Genomic DNA, 18,956 nt, shown 5'->3' on the forward strand with positions numbered 1-18,956 from the left:
AGTGTAAACTATAATATGAAAAATAATAAAATGGTAAACCACAACATTAAGTCATTAAACATATGTGTAGTTTCTATTTCAGTTTCTTCATGCCAGTCAGTTTCCAGACTCTGGCACATATTATACACAAAGGTAACTAATTTTTGTAGTATTATTTTAAGTTATTTCTTTGGAAAACATTGCCTACCTCACAGCAGCAGATGGTTCAGTGATGAGGACAAGTTCGAACTATAATATTTGGTTAGAAATGCTGAAAGTCCCCAGCCTAGGTTCTTCCTCATCTCTCTGAACTAAATCTAAAGGGAACACAGAATAAAGTTTCTCAATCCCTCTCCCATTCCTAAATTGGGACGTCTTGATTCCAATTATTACTCCAGCTTCAGCAAAGAACAATTAATTCTTGATTAGGATTGATGTGGTTCGGGAATAGCTACATACTACATTTAGAACACAAAAAGTGGTGTGGAAAAGAGTTTAAAAAAATCAGAAAATTAGAGAGCTTAGCCAAGCAGTATGTCCTTCTCTAGTTAAGGCCAAGAGTTGAATCTTATGAAAGTATTATCCTTCTATCTTCAGGCATTTGGAATCATACAAACATTTATAAGACAGCTTAAGCCATCTGAGAAACTATGAACTATCAAAGGAATCCTGTTGCTGGATTATTAGGATATGAAGAGAGAAATGAGAGAGAGAGAGAGAGAGAGAGAGAGAGAGAGATCCCAAATTATACTCACAAGAATTTCTAGCATAAAGTTTAAATTTAAAAAGTAAAAATTCTTATAAAATGGCTAGTGCCTTTTATTTTGTTTTATTGTTTTTTGACCTTTGTTTTATAAACCTTTACTTCAAGGGTTGACTTTAACAAGACTGCTGTGAAAAACTAGTTTGCTACATTGAAACTGCATGCAATGACAAAAGATGAGGAACAGTTCCCCGCTGTACTGTGGCTCTCACTGGAAGAGGCCCTGTGTGCTGGACCCTGGCCCAACTAAGCACCAGAACTCAATGAAGTTGGGGGTGGGAACCAGTGAGGGTAAGGTCAGGGACAGTAAGGAATGGATCCTTAAACCAACAATCCTACAAAAGTTGACCTTATACCACTGTTTCACTAACCAAGTAAATTTACCAGTCTTAATGTGTTATTTATCAAAGTTACTTTTTCTTTCTTTTACATAAAATTGCAATAAAAGTTAGAATTTTATCATACTACATTTTTCAAAATAACCTTTAGGAAATTATAATTCTACAGTACAGAAAGTTAAAGCTGGATATATTATCAAATTTCCTTTCATTTACTTGGCAGTGAGTAAGAAACATCTGTCATTGAAGAACTCAGCAGGACTTGTTCCCCTTACTAGGAGGTAAACTTCTTAAGGGTGGGAATAGTGTCAGTCTGGATGACTATTACCTAGGTGCCTACTGTAGTGCCAAGAACACAGTAGGTATTCAATAAATATTTGCTGAATAAATGGAACTTAAAACTTTCTTGTTTTCATACTCATTAAAAATGGTTTCACCTGCAAGGTGTAGTAGCAGATGCCTATAATCCCAGTGACTCAGGAGGCTGAGGCAGGAGGATTGCAAATTTAAGGCCAACCTGGGCAAATTAGTGAGACCCTGTCTCAAAAAAAAAAAAAAAAAAAAAAAAAAATGTTTCATCTAAAAAAGCAAGCTTGCCTTTTCTTCTTCTTTTTCAGTACTGGGATTAGACCTGGGGTTCTCTGCTACTAAGCAATATCCCCAACCCTTTTTATTTTAGACATGGTCTCATTAAATTGTCAAGACTGGCCTTGAATCTGTGATTCTCCTACTTAGCCTTCCAAGTCACTGGGATTACAGGTATGTACCACCACACCCAGCTGGCATTCTTAATTATTTTAAGAAACAGGAGTAAGTGAGTATGTTGAAATTTTTTTCCCTGCCAGGTATTTAAAGTAATTTTGTTGCTTTGAAAGTCAGATAATAGTCTAGAAGTATAATATTAGTAAAAAAAAAAAAAAAAAAAAAAGTGACCTCAAGAATCACAGACCAGAGAGAGACACAGCAAGCAAAAACACAGAACTCAGATAATACCTTCTCTTATTCTTTTGTTTTGTTTTGTTACCAGGAGTTGAACTCAGGGGCACTCAACCACTGAGCCACATCCCCAGTCCTATTTTGTACTATTTTGTATTTCATTTAGAAACAGGGTCTCACTGAGTTGCTTGGTGCCTTGCTTAGTTGGCTGAGGCTGGCATTGAACTAAATCCTCCTGTCTCAGCCTCCCAAGTCACTGGGATTACAGGCATATGCCACCTTGCCTGGCACGTTCTCTTATTGTTAGTCTGTGTTTTAAGTGATCTGAATTCTGACTAACTGTGATGCTACAAATGGCAAGCAAACAAGAAAGGAAAGGAAAGGAGGACCCTCTGTTGTTGCTGTTTTAAAAATGTTTGTGGTAAAGTTAAGAAAAGCAAATGGAATTACTTAAGTTTTTGTTTGATTAGTGGAGATTAGTTGAGAATTGTACTGATTTTCTCAGGGAATCAGTAAAGTTGGTCCTTTATAAAGAGCCAGGCACCCAGGCACATAGCTTACTTGCTAAAGCACTCTAGCCCAGTTATATTCAAGAAAGCAGAGTCCTTAATTCAGGAACCAAAAAGAGCCTTGTGCACGTGCTGTATCAGGCATAAAGGACAGTAAATTCTAGTGACACATCTATCCTCATAGATTCCCCACTTTTCTGCATGCACTAAAGGCAAAGCATCAAATTCTGTGGTAGTGAAGGTTCATTATAACAACTTTGATTCTGTACTATCCTACTTGACTTTACAGTCTATTTACATGCATCTGGATAGATAATTGTTACAACATAAGGGTATTGTGACAATTTTCACACACCACTTTCTGACATATTATTTAAAGGCTTAACAGATCCTCATACATATTCTTTAATTTTAACAGCCTTTTTGACAATAAGATAAATTTAAGTATCCTCATTACTGCTATCAAAGTGACCTTATGCAATCTAAGAAATATAGTTGCTAGGAATTACTTAGTATTTTCTATAAAGTGATGCAATCAATATTGCTCCAAAATTTTTTCTTAAAAAAAAAAAAAAGATGGTTGTTAAAGAAAACTAGAAAGGCATATGTTTGTACTGTCCAGTAGTTGTAGTTACCTCATTAACGTTGATCTTTGACTTTGCAGAAGATTCTAAAAAGGCACAGTTACACCACTGTCTTGCTAAATTCTGGCCCTGTTCTTTGCCAACTACTCGCTCATCTTCCAGGTCACATTTATTGCCAACCAAAATCATTGGAACCTGTACGAAGGAAAAAAGAAATGAGCAACAACATACTCATTACTTAGCCTCTTTATAAATAAGCAATTGCCATCAAATGAAATGTGTTAGAACTTCACCAATTTCTTAAAAAATGGTACTATACAGTATCTTTGTATGTTTGGGTGGAGGAGCAGAAAATAGAATGAGAGGGAAAAGATAAAAAAAAATGGAAGAGATCCTATTAGATTCATGTTAAGTTACTTTAAGAATACATCCCAAAATTCTCATGGGGACTACTGTATATAGCTGAATTTGAAGTAGAAAAGTCTGAAGGAAAAGGAACCTTCTGCACTAGAGAAGAATGTATGCACTAGGTCTATGTAACTTAAATGCTTCATCAAACAGGTCTAATAAATGCTAAAAGTAGTGACAAGACCAACATAGTAATAGCTTCTACTTCTACATTTGACATCTAGATTTGAAGATTATTCAAGTGCTATATTATAGTGGTGTATTAACAATGAAAATAAAGCCACAAAGCAATTATGTTTTCCATTTTCCTCCATATCATAGATGATGCTAGGCTATATCTACCCACAACTTCCTACTTCCAGTAAAAAAGTAACTAACATGCTGTTAACTTCCTCAGTGAAGGTGTTCAAAGAATAGTCTTTGTGAGTTGATGGACACTATACAAAAGAAAGAATTTAAGAGACACAGTGGACCTTCTACTTAAAATAGGTAATTGTCAACAGTCAGACTAAATGCACTAGGCTCTACAGCTCCATCTTTTTTCTTTTATTACATGGGGTAAAGGGATTAACATTACCAGAGCTCATTGCCTATGAAAACAAAACTCTCTTAGATAAATCAGTCATGGGAAAGAAAAAAACTATTCATTAGGTTATGAGTGGTCACGAGACATATGGTGTAAATCCCTCCCACATATAACATTACCAAGGTTAAGGTTCTGTTTTCTCTGATAATTAGAGAAGACACAGAGACAGAAAGGTACAACTGAAAATTTATACCCTAATTTATACTACTGAAAACAAATTCTCTTTATCTCATAACAATAGTAAACAAGTAAAATATATATTTTACTTTTGCAAAAGAAAAAAAGATACACACCACCAACAAAATGCTATCCTTGATTTCTAAAGCAAAACTAAAAACTTCTGAAATCCAGTTAATTAAAATCTTTAACATAATTCAAAGGGAAAAGTGCATGTAAATAAAAACTATACAAACAGAATTTTAGAATTAGAAACATGTTTCTTGAACCCTATTTTTGACATAATAAAGCTCAACTTGAGACCCACTCTATGAATTACTTTTGACTTCTCTTCTTCCTCCACTATACTTTTTATTCCACACAGTACAAGTTCTTTATCCTCATTTTTTAAACATCTCAGCATATTATTTGTAGGTTAATTTGGAAAGTTAAAATTTATTTTGGTCATAGGGACTCTTTTTGGCATGTGGTAGATTCCTTCCAAATCAGCTACTGATGAGAAATCAGACACCTTATTTGGCCACAGAGAGATGGCAGCATATAAAAGAAAAATACTTACATCTTCTGTATCCTTAACCCGTAAAATCTGTTCCCTCAAGTCCTGTAAGTCATTAAATGTGGACTGAGCTGTAATAGAATATACTAGTGCGAATCCTTGGCCATTCTTCATATATAAATCCCTCATCGCTGTAAACTGCTCCTATAATTAAAAAAAATCCAATTATAAATATATAATTTTTTATTGTAAACTGGAATATTCAAACAGAACAATCACAAGTGAGCTTGCACATTTTTAATAACATGCTTTCATGACAGAAAACATAATACATATTTCTAGCAATTCTGAGGTAAATGCTCCTGCTCCCTACTTAGGGACTAGAAACAATGACAACAAACTATAGAATTAGAAGTCTTTTTTTTTTTTTTTTTTTTGAGATGGGTTCTAAACATGCTGTCCAGACTGGCCCTGAACTTGCAATCCTCCTATCTCTCCCTCCCAAGTAGAAGGAATTCTAAACTACCTCCATCTGCTTTTTAGGAAAAAGAAATTCTTTTTTGCATATGCAAATCCTATTGAGTTTACTGTTTGGAAAATTTATAGTAAAACTGCTACTCAAGTAGAAAAAAATCTGAGGCACAAATAGACTACTAAACTATAACTTAGTCATCCAGCATAGTCTCAATATCTCTAGTGACAAATTTTATCACTTTTATCTGTTTTTGGTGGTACTAGAGCTAAAACTCAGGGCAATACTCTACTCCTAAGCTACACTCCCCAGTCCTACTCTTTTTATAAGAGTCATTTATGTATTTTTATTACCCTCCTCATTTCAAACCTTTTGAAAAGAGATGACAATAGTGATTATCTCCTTCAGTTAGATTCATTAGTTGGTAACATTTAGTCACCCAGCTATAGTCACATCAAATTAAAATTACTTTTGTTTCAATTTTAAATCCACTTCTTTTTTGGTAACAATTGTTGCTTTATGTTAATTATATATATTAAATAAGAGATAGTCTTTAAAAATTAAGGTACATAGAGCAGAATATTAAAAATGCATATATGTTGGGTCTTCATTACTGCACATTTTGGATCTTCCTATCTCTGGAAGCATTAAACATAAGGCTAGGTTATAAGATTCTGTGAGCTTTTTGCTTCCTTGGCTTGCTGGTTTCCCATGATTACACGCGCTATTTTGTCTACTACATCTGAAATATTTCTAGTTCCACCCAGTCTGATGCACGCAATTCTATTCCACGTGTCTGTGCTGTCACAGGACTATGACTGAACTTCCTACACTGCCATCAGTGCATCTTCTGGGAAAGATGTAAAAAGTTTTTTCCTGGATTTTCATTAATACTTTGTTATAATTTCTAGCATTACTATCCCTACCATATTCTCTTTAGATCATGGTCTCTGTTACTTATTAATCAAAAGAGTAAACACATAAATAAGTTTCTGTCCTTACAGAACTGCTATGGTTGGTATTACTTCCCACTGAGAATCCTAACCTCCTTCCTAAGGACAGTCTAGATGATTAACTCATTAAACAATTATCCACAGAGAGCCCTCTACAAGACAGACATTGTTGCAATCCTAGAATATGTTGGTAAATGAGAAGCAAAAGTCTCTGGAGGAGTCTTCAGAGACTGACTAAACATACAAACAAACAAATAAATAAAAATTTTAAAAGTATCAAGTACACCAGATGGTAATAAATGTTACAGAGAAAAATAAAGCTGGGGAGGGGGACAAGGAGTTTCTCTAGAGAGTAGGAATGCAAGGTCATGTACTAAAGGAAAGGGCTAACAGGTAACACGAAGAAGGTCACAAAGGTGAGGAAGCTTATAAGCTCTTTCGGATATAAGAAGAAAGAGTGTCCTAGGCAAATGGAATAGCAAATGCACAGGCCTGAAGGAAAACATATACAGTATTTGAGAAGTTGTAGGAGGCTGGATTCATTGAATCTGTTAACTAGTGTGCATGGGAGGTAGGGCCAGGAAGGGAAATGCCTACCTTAACTAAAATTTTGATTTAAAATAATCTTTTTTTTTTTTTTTTTAAAGCACTGATAACATACTCCTCACTTCAATACAAGGAGAGGAAAGTCAAAACACGTATTCTGCAGGTGAACTCAAAATGCAATTTAATCATAGTATGTGGGCATTATGTATTGCTGGGAGCCATTAGCCAAGTAGGTATGACAATTTCCTTGCCAGCGTACCCCATGTTGCTTAGTGGAAGGACTCGTGGAAATAGGACATTTTGCAGTGACATTGCATCTAAGGTGACCTTGCTCAAGGACCAGGGTGGATCCGGTTTTAGGGTTCGGGTTTAGGACTATCCGGGTTTAGGGTGGTTCCAGGTTTAAGGTTATTCCTGCTGGGAATAGGGCGTATCCTGCTGCCTGAGTTCCCCTTGAGTTCTCACGGGATTCAGACAGTATTTTTTGGGAGACAGAAGCCCAGTGGGGGTGAATTTGGGCAGAGAACGTGGATTTCCCCAGAACGTGATTGTAGACGGCTGGTGTGAGTTCGGGAATAAAGAGTTGCTGTTTGAATCTACAAGCTGTGTGGTGGCTCGTGATTTTGTGCCCAGCCAGATTGCGGCAATGTATATCACAAATTATTTTATATAGCTAAGAAAATTTAAGAAGCCCTACATTCAGAGAATTCCCTCTCTCAAAAAAAAAAAAAAAAAAATCAGAATGATTACTTTCTATTCAGATGAGAAAAATCCTGCTCTCAAATTAAAATATGCTTGGGGGAGGGGGGAGTCCTTACTGTTCCTGCTGTGTCCAGGATTTCCAGCATACACTGTTGGCAATCTACTTCAACTTGCTGTTGGTAGTAAAAAGAAGAAAAAGTTAAAAAGCAACATCAAAAGTTCATTTTATTTTTCTTCCACCCCTTCACCCAAAGTACCAACTAACAACTACAAAGCATTTTTCCAGCAGTGTGCTATACTGGCTGGGACTACATTTGGTACCATATAAAGAACAGGGGTCTTAAAGCACATTCTGGCAAAATGGTTAATATTAAGTGTGGATATTTTCTGACCATGATAATGATGTTTATTCGTTCTTAGGAAAACGGTATATTTTGGAATTAAAAAAAACTTCGAACAAATACAGTTCTAACAGAAAAAAAATGCATGTAGTATGAATATTCACATTCAGAGAAAATAAAGTATCATTAAATGGCTCAAAATGAATGAGATTTTGAAGTAAAGAAAATTTGCATCAAGTATATCTAAAAACAACAAATCTAAAAAGAACAAATTAAAAAAAAAAGGAAATTTGCAAACTCACTATATTCAAGTTCCTAAAATTTTAACTAAGGTATTCACAAAATCTAAGATAAAAGGCAAACTCAGAAGTGTTAAATAGCACTGAGTTTAAGCATTCCTCAAGACTTGAAGAAGGTCTCTTCATTAGAAAAACACTGTTAAGGTGAAATTTCATATTCTGAATTCCATTTTCCTGCTGTCTTATAAAAGAGGAGGAGGTTGGCCTAAAGAAAGTATCAACAATCAACTGTGTGGAAAAGTTTTAATAAACAAGGAACTAAGAAAGTCGTTCAGCATTCTAAGTACAGACCTTGCTTTGTGGATAAAGATTTAACTAGCAACTTATTTTGGGAAATTTCAGTAAAGCAACGCTGTCTTCTAAAAATAGATTTATTAGTCTACAGAGTATTCTATGTCAGACAGGGATTAATGAGGTACACCTTTGGTGGTACCAGAAACTCATCATCCCACCAGGCATGGGGCAAGTAAGTAACTTGCACAATCTGCACCCAGGCATGTTTAGTGAATAATGAATCAGGTCTGTAGTTTTACTGTGTATCTAGAGCAGTTTTCTTCTCAATTTGAAGACACTGAAAATGCTCTGCCAGATGAACTTAATTCAACAAAAGTTACAGTACTATTAAAGATAAATTCTAAAAACACTTAACAAAGCAATCCTTTTCTATTTGTTAAAAGACAGGTTTAATCTTTTTTGGGGACAGGTATATATATATCTTTGCTGTTTCCCCTCAATATACCTGGAAAATAAAATTATAAAAATTCCCACAATTCTAGGTAGTCTTATAATAGATTATTATTATTGCTCTTGTCATGATCAACAATCGGATTTTTTTTTTTCCTTTTAAAGACAGACTTTATTTAAGAGCAGTTTTAGATTCACTGCAAAACTGAGGTGAAGATACAGAGATTTCCTATATTCTTGCTGCCTACATCAAGCATAGCCTCTTTCTACTGTCAACATCCTGGGCCAGATAGGCACATCCGTCACAACTGATGAACTTACATGGATACATCATCATCATTAGGAGCCCACAGTTTATATACAGACTGCTTTTGATATTATACAACCTATGGTTTTGACAAATTATGACATGTATCCCATTCTAGTATCAAACAGATTGTAATTTTTGAACGTCTAATAATAAAATTTTTTAAAAATATAACTAAACAAAACATCAAAACTTTCACTCACTGGATGACTTTAAGCATAAAAGCTGAAAATATACCTACTATTTTATGCGGTTTTTGCCAACTTAAAAAAAAAATTTCCCACTAGGAAAATGTATACAGTAAAGAACAAATTACTAATCAATAACAGAACATGACATGCTCTATATGTAAGCAACACTCTATAAGAAATATTTACTAGGTGAAATTTAAAAACAGCACATTTCTATTCTTCAATCTTTAAAAAAAGCAATTTCATGGATCAAGTTTTAAAGTCATAATAAAATACTCATAAGCATGCAAACAGAGTTTCACATTTTACCTTTCTGTAGGAATCCTCTATCGTCGGGTCATATTTTTCAACAAAAATTCCCTGAACAAACTGAACTGTCTGAGGGGATGGAAACAGAAAAATTAAGGGCTTGGAAGAAATATTAAACCTCCTTGAATATTAATTAGCCTCAGAAAGTTCTAAATATTAAATGAAATTATGTTAAAATTCTGGGTAAATACACAAACACAAAGTATAATTATTATTTTCCACTATAAGGATGGATACATAACTAAGAGCACACTTATTAAAAAAAGATGGTCAAGTTAAAAATTTAACAATATTGCTGCAACTATTACACTGCTAAACAATTAACTATATTTAGTTTCAAAACAGATGATATAAATAAGATTCTAATTAATTAAAAAATTAAAATTCAATATTTAACCTATTACCTCTTTATATAATTATATAACTTCCATCCCTTGTTCTCAAGAGACAGAGAATGGTTCTAAATTTTTAAGTCATACCAATATGGGGAAAAAGAAAAAGGAATATAAATTTATTGAATATCTTTTATGTTCTAGGCTAGTCACTTTAAATTTATAATATCCAAGTTTACATTCACTCCCAAATAGTTATTTTTCCCATTTACTAGTAGAGACTCAAACGTACCATCTTCCTGATTCCAAAGTACTAATCTTCCTATTGGAAAACACTGCCTACTCATCTTATTCAGACATTATCTACAGTAGTCCTCCCTTATCTCTGGTTTTTTTTATTACTACAACAGCAGTTACCTATAGTCAATCATGACCCAAAAACATTAAATGGAAAAATCACAGAAATAAATAATTCATAAGTTTTAAACATCATGCCATTCTGAATAGTGTGCTGAAGTCTCATGTCATATTGCTGTGTTCCACACAAGACATGAATCATCCCTATGCCCACTGTATCTACACTGTATATCCTATCTTCCCATTCATAGTTACTTTGTAGCCATGTCAGTTATCAGATCAACTGCTGAAGTATCATAGCACTTGTGTTCAAATGACCCGTTTTATTTAATAAAAGCCCCAAAGCATAAAAGTAGTGATATCTGCAATTAGGATGTACCAAAGAAAAGCTGCAAAGTGTTTCTCTAAAGTAAAAAAGTGAAGTTTCTCTACTTAATAAAAGAAAAAAAAAACCCCACACAATTGTATCATACTTGTGTTTTTAAGTTATTGTTCTTAATCTCTTACTGTGCCTAATTTATAACAAACATTATCATAGCCATGCAGGTACAGGGAAAAACATAGTATAAATATTGGATTCAGTACTATCTGACATCCCCTGGGAGATTTGGAACCTATCCCCTGCAGATAAGGGGTGACTATGGTACTTTATCTCTAAAATTTCTATAAGCACGTTCTAGCAACAACACATTTTATCATTCAGTAAATGAAAAGAAGTAGAGAAGATGGTTGTGAGATATCTTCTAGGCAGCTTTAAAACAGGTCTGGTATATTACTGCCTAAAAGCAAAGGTAAACATGTAGACTGAGGTCATTTATAATTACTCAAAAGAAATATTTTCTACATTATTTGAGCTTGAGAAATATAGTAAACTTTGAACTTTTTTCTTCCTAAATTGCTATTATTCAAAGGGAATTCAAGATATAATCACACCAAAAATGATTATTAATCATCATTTTTTTAAGAGAGAGAGAAACAGAATTTTAATATTTATTTTTTTAGTTTTTGGCGGACACAACATCTTTGTTTGCATGTGGTGCTGAGGATTGAACCCGGGCGCACGCATGCCAGGAGAGCGCGCTACCGCTTGAGCCACATCCCCAGCCCTATTAATCATCATTTTTAATTTTTTTTGCTACTGGGGATTGAAACTAGTGGCCATTTTAACTTTTTATTTTGAAACAGGATTTTGCTAATTTGCTTAGGGCCTTGCTAAGTTGCTGAGGCTAGCTTCGAATTTGTGATCCTCCTACCTCAGCCTCCAAAGCCGCTGGTATTACAGGAATGTGCCACCGTGACCAACTTTAATCATCATTTTTATCAAAAATTTGATCACCTCATCTTTTTGGTATGATATGATTTAAATAATATTGATCTAGGGGAAAGGGTCCCTGAGGATCATACTATTTTCCTAATGATATTAAGAGGTACTCAAGAAACTGGAAAAAGAAGGCATGAAAACCTAACTCCCTCTATAAGTCAGACATTAATGAGACTTTCAAAAATGAAAAACAACCCCACATTTCTTACTTCTGAAAGTAAAGTTTCATTACTCTTCTAAAAATGAACAGGCTTTCATACTGGATCTTATGTAATCATTTTCCTCTCCACTGGATTACTGTTTCCAACATAAAAATACGCAAACATGTTCTACTACCTCAAGTCTCCAAATTAAACATAAGCCTTCCTTAACTTCATGATCCTGCCAGCTTCTGAATATTTTCTTCTCTGTAATAGTCAAATTTCTTTAGCTGTCTGCATAGTAGTTTCATTTCCTAGTTCTCAGTTTTGCGGGGTGGGGTAAATAGAGGAGTTGCCAGGGCTTCAACCCAGGGCCTTCTACATGCTAGACAAGTGTTCCACCTCTAAGATATACCCCTAGACCCCTCTCATTTGCTTAAAAAAAATTTTTTTTGAAGTTGTAGATGGACACAATACCTCAATTCCATTTATTTATTTATTTCTTCATTCATTTATTTATTTATATGTGGTGCTGAGGGTCAAACCCAGTGCCTCACATGTGCTAGGTAAGCATTCTAGCACTGAGCTACAATTCCAGTCCCTCATTTACTCTTTAACCCACCCCAATATGGTTATGACACCACTACCTATTATCATGTCTAACTATCTCCGTGTTCCCAGATCATTTATTTCCTTTTTTCAATCCTGACTTCTGAGTAGGTAAGGATACACTCTTTTACACTGAGGTACAGAAGAAGATACTGTCTACACTAGCTCCCACAATCTTACTATTCTCTAAAGTTTGAGAAGTACACAGAGCTTAGTCCTGGGCTCTTCTCTCCCTGGTCTCTCCCTAGAGAACCTCATTCACTCCTATGGATTTTAAAAAAAGATCTTAGTCTACCTACCACCCTGTTCCCAACTACCCAATTCAATTCCTAAGAAGTAACTGATATTATCCATAGTTTATGTAATCTTGCAGAGATAGCGTACATATTTTATAGGTATCTCTCCTCAACCTTTACCTTTTTGTTGTTGTTGTTAAAATAAAACATAAATGGTAGTCTAAGCTGTTTGGTACCTTCTTATTTTTCCTTATCTAAATAATACATTTCAGATATCACTACATATCAGTATATGAAGAGCTGTTGCATTCCTTTAATTGGTGGGTGGTATTCTATGCTGACTATGTATTAAAATTTACTTAAGGATCCCTTACAGGTAGGCATTTAGTTTCTAAACGTTTGTCATTATCAAGAGTGTTGCAATGGATACCTTTGAACACATCATTTTGTCTATGTGAATCTTATGTGAGATAAATTTCTATAAAAGGAATTTCTGAATTGAAAGTTACATGTGCATTTGAAAACATAGATATTCTCAAACATGCCCACAGTGGTACTAATTTACACTCCAAATAATAATGTAATTCTCAAGAAATCAAATGACGCTGATATACTGATGGCACCCCAAAGTTTTTTTTTTCTTTTTTTCTTTTTGGTACCAAGGATTGAACACAAGAGGGCTTAACCTCTGAGCCATATTCCCAGCCCTTTTTATACTTTATTTAGAGACAGGTTCTTGCTTGTTGCTAAGGGCCTCGCTAAGTTGCTGAGGCTGGCTTTGAACTCATGATTCTCTTGCCTCAGCTTCCTGAGCTGCTTCGATTACAGACACGAGCCACTGCATACGGCATAGGCTTCTTTTTTAAGCTCTTATTTTTAAGATCCATTTGTTTATTTGATGTATTTACTTGAACGTCTCACAAACTTAAAATGTATCATGACTATTTCTTTTCTTCTAGTTCTCATATCAATCCAGCACAAAATTATGTCAGTTCTACTTCCTATTTAATACTCAAATCATCTATGTGTCTTTTCTTCACACCATAGCTCCAATCCTAAGCTTTGCAAGCAATAACCTAATATACTTAATTAGTTTCCAATTTTATCCCAAATGCATTCTGAACCTCCTCAAAGTTATGGTGACCAGTCAAAATGCACTCATTCAAACATATCCATTCAAATAACTGCCCTTTTTCCACAAAAAAAAAACAACTCTGTCTTCAATGTTTTCTCACTGTTATCAGAAGTAAACTCCAAGTTCTTACACAGTTTTCAAATCATGATCTGGACTTTGCCTACCTATTACCTCATTTCCTTCTACTCCTCCCTATTCACTCCTGCTCCAACTATACTGACCCTTCTCTCAGTTGTTCAAATGTTTAGATACACTTATGACATGCTCGCCTTTAACATTCTTCTTTCAGAACACCTCTCCCACAACTATAATCAAGCAACTCTTTGTTTAACTGTGTATTTATTATCTTTAATGAATGTTCTAAGAGAGACTGTGGCTGTTTTGGTTTACTGTTAGGACCCCCGAGTCTGACACTGTGGGAAGCTCAATAATTATTTACTGAGTGAATAAGCATGTATGCAAAATATAAATTTCATTCTACATAAGTTTGGGGTGGGGCCAGAGGAGGACTTACTCCATTACAATCTTTAATAAACAATTTCCTCCAATGGGATGTAAATTCTTAAAAATAAAAACAATCTTATTCATTTCTGAATCATGAAATTGGAGCTTAATATATAAAGTATCTGATAAATGTTTGGTAAATAAAAAATAATAAAAATATGACCAATCAATATAAAACCACACATCTTTGGTTAATTCCCTGTCTCTTGTTGGATAGATACTAGGTATGTAAAATATGCCACCTTTTCCCCTTTGTGATTTTAAGTATGAAAATAAGCAAATGCCAGACTTCTGCTTTTATTATACTAATTGGTATAGTTAGGTGGCTAACTTACCAGAGCAGACTTCCCCACGCCTCCTGAACCAAGGACCACTAGCTTGTACTCACGCATGATGTGGTCTGTTTAAATACTGACAATCTGGAAAAAAAAAAACAACACACAAATAATTTTAAAAATTAACAAATATGCTAAGAACAGTGATTTTGTTTTGTTTTGCTATTTTTTCCCCTTAATACCATTCAAGAACTTTTGTAGATTTTAGCTAGGTTTTCACAACAATAGCCAGACATTTTAATTCATGAAGATCATCAGTTATAAACCTCTTCATGTTACTTCTAAGAGTGACCAGAAAATAATAAGATTAAGACCAGTAGTTGAGGCCAGGTGTGGTGATATACGCCTATAATTGTAGGTACTTGGGAAGCTGGGGCAGGAAGATTCCAATTGAAGACCAGCATGGCAACTTAGCAAGATCCTGTCTCAGAATGTAAAAGGGCTGGTGATGTAGCTCAGTCAAGTGCTTGCCTAGCATTTGCAAGGACCTGGGTTCAATCCCCACCACCACAACAAAACAAAACAAAACACCCAATAGTTGTGTTATAACTATAATCATGAATCCAATTCTTTTTAAAGCCATAACTTAAACCATTTATGTACTTTCTTGAAACAGTCACTCATGAGCTTTAATATAAAGTATATGCTATTTGCCTGCACATCAGACAGTAATTTTATATCATATTATAGCTAAACCATGTAAAATGTCATCTTGAAAATTATTAGGATAGAAATACGATAGATCAGATGAAACTGTTACATTTATCAGCAGGTGTTAATAATATACTTAAGGCTCAAAAGGCTGCAGAAAATAAAAGGAACATAAACTTTATTTTTTTTATCTTCATGGCTATACTAAAAGATTAAAAAGACAATAAATAATTTCCAGTGGCCTTGGTGGAGTAACAAGGATCACACTTTTCATTCCATAGTAAACAGCTAGAACACTTGGCCATAATAATCAAATTCCTAAAAAAAGATAGCAAAGAGAGAAAAAAAGATCTTTTAAGTTTTTTAAGATAAAAAGTTTAGAAAAGAACAAAGTTTAGTTAGGAACAAAGTTAAACTAATATGTATCCCTGAATAAAAGTCAAAAAGAAGCAGGGCATGGTGGTGCATGCCTGTAATCCCAGCAGCTCAGGAGGCTGAGTCAAGAGGATCACAAGTTCAAAGCCAGCTGCAGCAACTTAGGCCCTAAGTAACTTAGTGAGGCCCCATCTCAAAATAGAAACTAAAAAGGGCTGCAGATATGGCTCAGTGGTTAAGAGGCCCAGGGTAAAAAAAAAAAAAGCCAAAAGGAAAAGTATATAATCATTGTCAATCTTTGACATATATTAAAAAAAGAAAAAATCATAACGCTTTATACATCAGGCATTAAACTCACCCCAGACAGTACAGCCTCAGACCTCTTGATGAAGCTGCAGAATCCCCTGCTCCAGAGAGTAGGATGTTTAGTGCTATGCTGGGGTGAGTGTTCAGTAGCTTACTGCATTGGAAAGGGTAACTGAGAACAATCCCGATGTGAGGAACCGATATTCTGAAGTATTTAGTCAAAGTTCAAGGACAGTGAACCTTGAATCAGCGTACCAACTCTAAGGCTTCTGTTCATTCACTGCCAAAGTATGAAACAAACGAAGAAGATCTCTCTTCAAACTTAAAAATGTGCCTCAGAAATTGAAGCCTTCTGATTAAGTATGTGAGGTGATGGATATATTAATTAGCTTGATTTAATCATTCCATGATGTGTTCATATACCAAAACACCACAGTGTACCCCACAAGTAGATACAATTATATTTCAATTTTAAAAAGATAGAGATTGATGAGCTGCAGGTGTGGCTCAGTGCATGCTTAGCATATGTGAGGTCATGCGCCATTCTAGCAGCATTAAAAAAAAAAAGTGAAAAGGAAAAAGAAGACGATAAACAAAAATACAGACTTCTTGGAAAGCCATTAAGACAGAAAAAAATGGACCATCTTTAAGATATGGAAAAAACAGTCAATATAGAAAGCTAAATAAATACAATGACTATATTCTTCAGGAATCAAAGTAAAATAAAGATTTTTTTTTTTTTAGATTCCTTCCTTAAAAATAAAGAAAAAGGAGAAATAAATTCATCAGCAAACTTAAATGGTGAATGAGAATAAATCTCAATGATTCAATAATCACTTAAACTTTATGCAAACAAATTGGAAAGTCTAGAGAAAAGAGTCAAATTTCTGGACAAAATTAAACCAAGAGGATATTAAAAAAAACTCTAAATAAGCCAATAACTAGTAATAAGATTCAATCAGTAATAAAAATTCTCCAAGGAAAAGCCCAGGACCAAATGTCATCACAGCTGAATTTTACCAAAATTTAAAGAAGAATGAATACCAATGCTCCTCAATCTCTTCCATAAAACAGAAAGGGAAGGAAACTTTACAAACTTGCTCTACAAAGCCAGTATGACTCTGCTACCAAGACCTGACAAGGAAACAAGAAAACTATACAATAATATCCCCAATGAATACAGATGCAAAAATTCAACAATACTTGTAAATTGAATTCAACAGCACATTAAAAAGATCATATACAAAGATCAAGCTGGTTTCATTCCAATGATGCTAGTTCAACATATGCAAATCAATAAACATAATACATCATTTAATAGAATCAAGGATAAAAATCCGATGAGCATCTCAATATATGTAGAAAAAGTGATAAAATTCAACATTCCTTCATGATTTAAAAAGCCCTGAGTAATTTAAACAGGTCATACCTCATCATAATAAAGGCCATATATGACAAACCTGGAGCCAACATCATTCTGAATGGGGAAAAACTGAAAGTACTCCTCAAAGATCAGGTACAAGACCAGGGTGTCTACTCTTACCATTCATATTCAATGGAGTACTAGAAATTTTAGCCAGAGAAATTATGCAAGAGAAAGAAACAAAATGTATACAAATAAGTAATGAGGAAGTAAAATTAAACCTGTTTGCAGATAAGATGATGTAACCATTAAAGAAATAGCTGAAATAAAATATTTTAAAAATTAAAAGAAACTTAAAAATACTTCAATTCAAAGTAAGAAAAAATGCAAACAAGACTAAAACCAAATACATAATTGCATCAATGCAAACCATCCAAACACTCCCAATTCAAAGGCAAGATAAAAAAGCAAGACCTAATTACATGTCCCTTCAAGAAACAAACTTCTGAATAAGAATATAGGGAAAGTTAAGAGTAAGATTTACTAGTGACAAAATTGCTGCTAATATTATTCCTGTAGTTTGTTGCCTGAATTCAATATAAAAGGAAATATCAAATTTCATTCAGAGGTTAAGGGGGAAAAAAAGTGTGTGTGTGTGTGTGTGTGTGTGTTTTTAATACAAGTGCTGGGGATTTTAGATTAAGAATCTTTACCTATTTTAGGCAGTTATTAGCATTTTAGGTTACTCTAGTCTGACTATTCTCAAACAGGTTTCAGGTCTTCTTCATGCTCCTTCTTCTTCTTCTTCTTTTAGTTGAAGTTGGACACAATACCTCTAGTTTATTTGTTTTTATGTGGTGTTGAGGATCGAACTCAGCCACGTGCTAGGTGAGCGCTGTACCACAACCCCAGCCCCTATTCTTACATTCAAGAGTGTTAGTATTTAATATAGGTCCTCAGGAATGAATGGATTTTTTTTCAAGTGCTTTCTTTGTTCTTACTCTATATGTCTATTCTAAAGTAGAAGGGCATGGCAGAGGAAAGCTGCTCAGCTCATGACAACAAGGAAGCGGGGGGAGGGGAAGAGGCACAATATCACACTAAACCAGGCATAATAGGTTCTAGCCTATGCAAAAGGAAGAAGTAAAACTGTTCTTTATTCATAGATGACATGATGCTGTATGCTGAAAATTCTAAGGAATATACAAAGAAGTTGTCAGACTGATAAATGAATTTAGCAAAGTTGCAGGATAAAAGGTTGATACAAAAATAAAAGAGCAACTGAATATCTATATATCAAAGAACTGAAAAATGAGATTAAAAAATAATATAATTTACAAAAGCATCCAATAAGAAATAAACTACTTACAAATGAATTTAACAAACTATGGGCAAGGCGCGTGCGCACACACACAAAACAAGGCTGAAAGAAATTAAAGACCTAAAGACAGATATGCTATATTATGTTAAGACATGCCTATATTGTTAAGATGTCAATTCTCTTTGTGTTGATCTACAAATTCCATGCAATCCCAATCAGCAGATTTCATTTTTTGTGTAGAAACTTACAAGGTAACAATTATGGTTTATACCTGGATTGTCCCCCAAAGGCCCATTTCGAAAGCTGACCTCAAAAGCATCAGTGTTCAGAGATGAGGTTCATGGGCGGTAACTGGATTGTGAGGACTCTGACCTCATCCATAAGAGGGATT

General features: G+C 34.4%; 1 protein-coding gene across 20 annotated transcripts in view; it reads right to left on the reverse strand.

Annotated features, from left to right (window-relative positions):
• The window catches only part of Rap1a (RAP1A, member of RAS oncogene family), an 86,451-nt gene that overhangs the window by 6,799 nt on the left and 60,696 nt on the right, over window positions 1–18,956 (reverse strand). For 13 of the 20 annotated variants that reach the window (XM_058583617.1, XM_058583619.1, XM_058583624.1 and 10 more), the window contains 5 exons: window positions 14,550–14,633; window positions 9,581–9,649; window positions 7,566–7,622; window positions 4,840–4,980; window positions 3,161–3,304 (listed from right to left, as the gene is read on the reverse strand). In XM_058583617.1, coding sequence (XP_058439600.1) covers window positions 3,161–3,304; window positions 4,840–4,980; window positions 7,566–7,622; window positions 9,581–9,649; window positions 14,550–14,606 — 468 coding nt within the window. In that variant the 5' untranslated portion in view covers window positions 14,607–14,633. Of the gene's footprint in view, window positions 1–3,160; window positions 3,305–4,839; window positions 4,981–7,497; window positions 9,650–14,549; window positions 14,634–18,956 lie in introns of those variants that run through there. The other 7 variants (XM_058583627.1, XM_058583630.1, XM_058583628.1 and 4 more) reach the window with 4 other exon arrangements.

Source organism: Marmota monax, unplaced genomic scaffold, assembly GCF_021218885.2.
Source record: "Marmota monax isolate L192 unplaced genomic scaffold, Marmota_monax_Labrador192_F-V1.1 WCK01_AAM20220418_F8-fsc00087, whole genome shotgun sequence".
NCBI classification, from domain to species: Eukaryota; Metazoa; Chordata; class Mammalia; order Rodentia; family Sciuridae; genus Marmota; species Marmota monax.